Source organism: Cebus imitator, unplaced genomic scaffold (genome assembly GCF_001604975.1).
Source record: "Cebus imitator isolate Cc_AM_T3 unplaced genomic scaffold, Cebus_imitator-1.0 Scaffold38, whole genome shotgun sequence".
NCBI lineage: Eukaryota > Metazoa > Chordata > Mammalia > Primates > Cebidae > Cebus > Cebus imitator.
In genome coordinates this window covers 1,523,384-1,526,813 of record NW_016107353.1, presented here as the reverse complement: position 1 = coordinate 1,526,813, position 3,430 = coordinate 1,523,384, and the positions used below count along the sequence as shown (strand labels likewise).

General features: G+C 41.1%; 1 protein-coding gene across 1 annotated transcript in view; it reads right to left on the bottom strand.

The window, feature by feature from the left end:
• The window catches only part of ZC3H11A (zinc finger CCCH-type containing 11A), a 48,872-nt gene that overhangs the window by 5,437 nt on the left and 40,005 nt on the right, over positions 1–3,430 (bottom strand). The window contains exons 14-15 of the mRNA XM_017525372.2: positions 873–1,376; positions 175–251 (exon numbers count right to left, since the gene is read on the bottom strand). Coding sequence (XP_017380861.1) covers positions 175–251; positions 873–1,376 — 581 coding nt within the window. The remainder of the gene's footprint in view (positions 1–174; positions 252–872; positions 1,377–3,430) is intronic.

Genomic DNA, 3,430 nt, shown 5'->3' with positions numbered 1-3,430 from the left:
AAAAAAAAAAAAAAAAAAAAAAAAGAAATTATTATAAGTAAAAAGAAAGACTGTTTACCTAATATATCAGTGAAGTATTCAGAAATTTACTGATTTACTGTAAGGTAAAACTAGCAATTATCTAGCCTTTGTTTGCCATGAACAAAACCATACAATGATCTTAAACAAATTTACCTCTTTAACTTCTGTTCTAATACTGCTCTGAGAATCAACTTCATTTCCTTCCTGAAATTTCTTCTCTTCTTTTATTCCTGTATTCACATTAAAGACATCATTAGTTTACTTTATTTAAGCTGCAACTTCATGATAGAGATGTTAAACAAAACTTTATTTAATGAAAGTAGTAAGACAGGACAAATAAAATTATAGACAAAGCCCACTTGTGCTAATTAAGTCTCAAGATACACAGTAAAATAACAAAGATTTGGCCAGTCGTGGTGGCTCACGCCTGTAATCCCAGCACTTTGGTCTGAGGTCAGGAGCTTAAGTCTAGTTTGGCCAACATGGTGAATGAAATCCCATCTCTGCTAAAAATACAAAAATTTGCTGGGTGTGGTGGTGCATGCCTGTGGTCCCAGCTACTTGGGAGGCTGAGGCAGGAGAATTGCTTGAACCCAGGAGGTGGAGGCTACAGTGAGCCAAGATCACGCCACTGCACTCTAGCCTGGGTTACAAGAGTGAGACTCTATCTCAAAAATAAAATAAAATAGCAGAGGTCTACATAGCGCTGCTGAAAAGCTTCATTTAATTCAGTGTTTTCAATGTTATCTGAGTAAAGAAAAGTTCTCCAAGAACTCCTATGAAGACCCCATGGAACATTCCTCTAGAATATTATTTGGGACGTGGTACTAGGGACCAAGTTCTCTTGTTACCTGTTTTTTTGGTGATTCGCAGCAGCCGCCTTGCCCCTGGAGTGGCCTCATGTTGAGACGGGGAGCTGGTGCTGCCCTCAGAGCTCTGCTGCACCCTCAGTGCCTTCTCCAGTTTAATTTCCTCCAGCGTCTTGATGTGCACCTCCTGCATAGACTTTGTTTTACCTGCAGGCTCCTCTGATTGTCCTTTGCTGGCAACAATGGGTGGGAAAACTACTGTTTTTTTAATTTCATTATCAGTCTTTAGCTTGATGCAAGTTGCATCCTTTTTGCTTTTTTGTCTCTCTGCTTCCTGCTGCCGATGTTTTTTTTCAGCCAGGACCTCAGAGAAGGTTTTGATACGGACAGTGGAGGAGCTTCTTGTACCTGAAGTAGAATCATCAGTTTTTGAAGGTCCTTCTGTCTTGAGTTTAGTTTGCAATTCTCCACGTTTCTGACTGGCTCTTTCAAGAAGAATTTCTTCTAATGTCTTCACATGGATCTCACCAACTTTATTAACTTTCTCTGTTTTCATAAGAGAAAAACATCTCATTATATTTGAAGTTCATCTCTTACTGACTTATGATCTCTCTAGTCTTGGATCAAGACGGTCCAATAGAGAGCTATCATTCAAGCAGGCAATTAAAAGGATCAAAAGGGTAACATTCATTTCTTCTTTTTTTTTTTTGAGACAGAGTCTCACTCTGTCACCCAGGGTGGAGTGCAGTGGTACAATCTCAGCTCACGACAACCTCCGCTTCCCAGGGTTCAGGTGATTCTCTCGCCTGAGCCTCCCAAGTAGCTGGGACTACAGGAACCTGCCACCAAACCCAGATAACTGTTTCTACTTCAATTTTAGATTACTGCAAGTTTCAGGCAGTGGTCCTCAAGGAAAACCTTTTGCAGGCAAAAATTGATTTGCAGGCTATTCAGAAACTGAAAGCAATTTACTATAGTTGGATAAATCTGTCATTATAAATCTTAACAGAAATAGCAATAAATTCTTCCATTCACTTATGGCTATAAATGTGATAAACACTGTGCTAGAGATACAATGGGAGGCAAAAATACAATCTCTGTCCACAAGTAGTTTACAGTCTAACAGATAAACAAGCTATCGCAGAGTATAGTAATGATGACTGCTTTGATAAGGAAGCATAATGCTATAAAAGGATACAGCAGAAACCCCTACCCTTGTCTACAAGGAAGTGATATTAAAGATACTTAAAGGATAAAAAGAGGGCAAAACACGTGACAAAGCAGAAGAAAAATGCAAAAGGCACAGAAATTGGCATGCCACTGAAGAGCTATTTTCAATGATAACACCGTTCTGTATCTGTCTAAACTGAAGAGCAAATGTCACACTTCAGATAGAACCAATCTCATTACTGAAGGGTTAAGAAAAATGAGAGAGATAGTGCCATGAAATAAACGATAATTTGGAGATCATACACGTATGTATGTAATCACTGAAAAACAGCTTTTAATGAAATCCCCCACACCCCAAAAAATATCCTTTAAAAAATCTTCTTTTTTTTTGGTAGAGACAAGATCTTGCTATGTGGCCCAGACTGGTCTCTCAACTCCTGGCTTGAAGCAATCCTTCTGCTCCAGCCTCCCAAAGTGCTGGAATTATAGGTATGAGCCACCATACCCAGTCTGATATCTTAAACAATATACCATGTTCTGTCTCACTTTCTGAACTCCAGTACGCTATCCCTCTACTTGGAATATTCCCTGCTGATCTCTTTTCTCTTGCTACCTGGCATTTTTTTTTTTCTTTTTCTGAGACGGAGTCTTGCTCTGTCGCCCAGGCTGGAGTGTACAGTGGTCATCCTGACTCACTGCAACCTCCACCTCTCAGGTTCAAGTGATTCTCTGCTTCAGCCTCCTGAGTAGCTGTGCCTACAGGTGCCCACCACCACAACTGGCTAATTTTTGCATTTTTCGTAGAGACAGAGTTTTGCCATGTTGGCCAGTCTGGTCTCAAACTCCTGGCTTCAAGAGATTTGCCTGCCTTGGCCTCCCAAAGTCCTGGGATTACAGGAGTGAGCCACCACCCCGGGCCTGGCTAGTTTCAGCTGAGTTCAGCTTAGAACCTGATTTAGTTTTTTGGATCACAGCCCTGAATATATCATTACTTTTTTGGATCACAGCCCTCAATACTCAGTACTGTAATTGCCTGTATCTTCAACCACACTAAAAACTTCATGAGACCAATGACTATATTGAGTTACCTGCGATATTACAAAGAAAGTACTCACTTATGGAATATTTCTTCAAGCTCTTTAATAAAAATTGCAAATACTTGCTGGGTGCAGTGGCTTACGCCTGTAATCCCAGCACTTTGGGAGGCTGAGGCATTGCCTGAGGGTGGGAGTTTGAGACCATCCTGGCCAATATGGTGAAACCCCATCTCTACTAAAAATATAAAAATTAGCCGGGCATGGTGGCGGGCACCTGTAATCCCAGCTACTCGGGAAGCTGAGGCAGGAAAATCGCTTGAACCCGGGAGGTGGAGGTTGCAGTGAGCCAAGATCGCACCATTGTAGCCCGGGCAAAAGAGCAAGATTTCATCT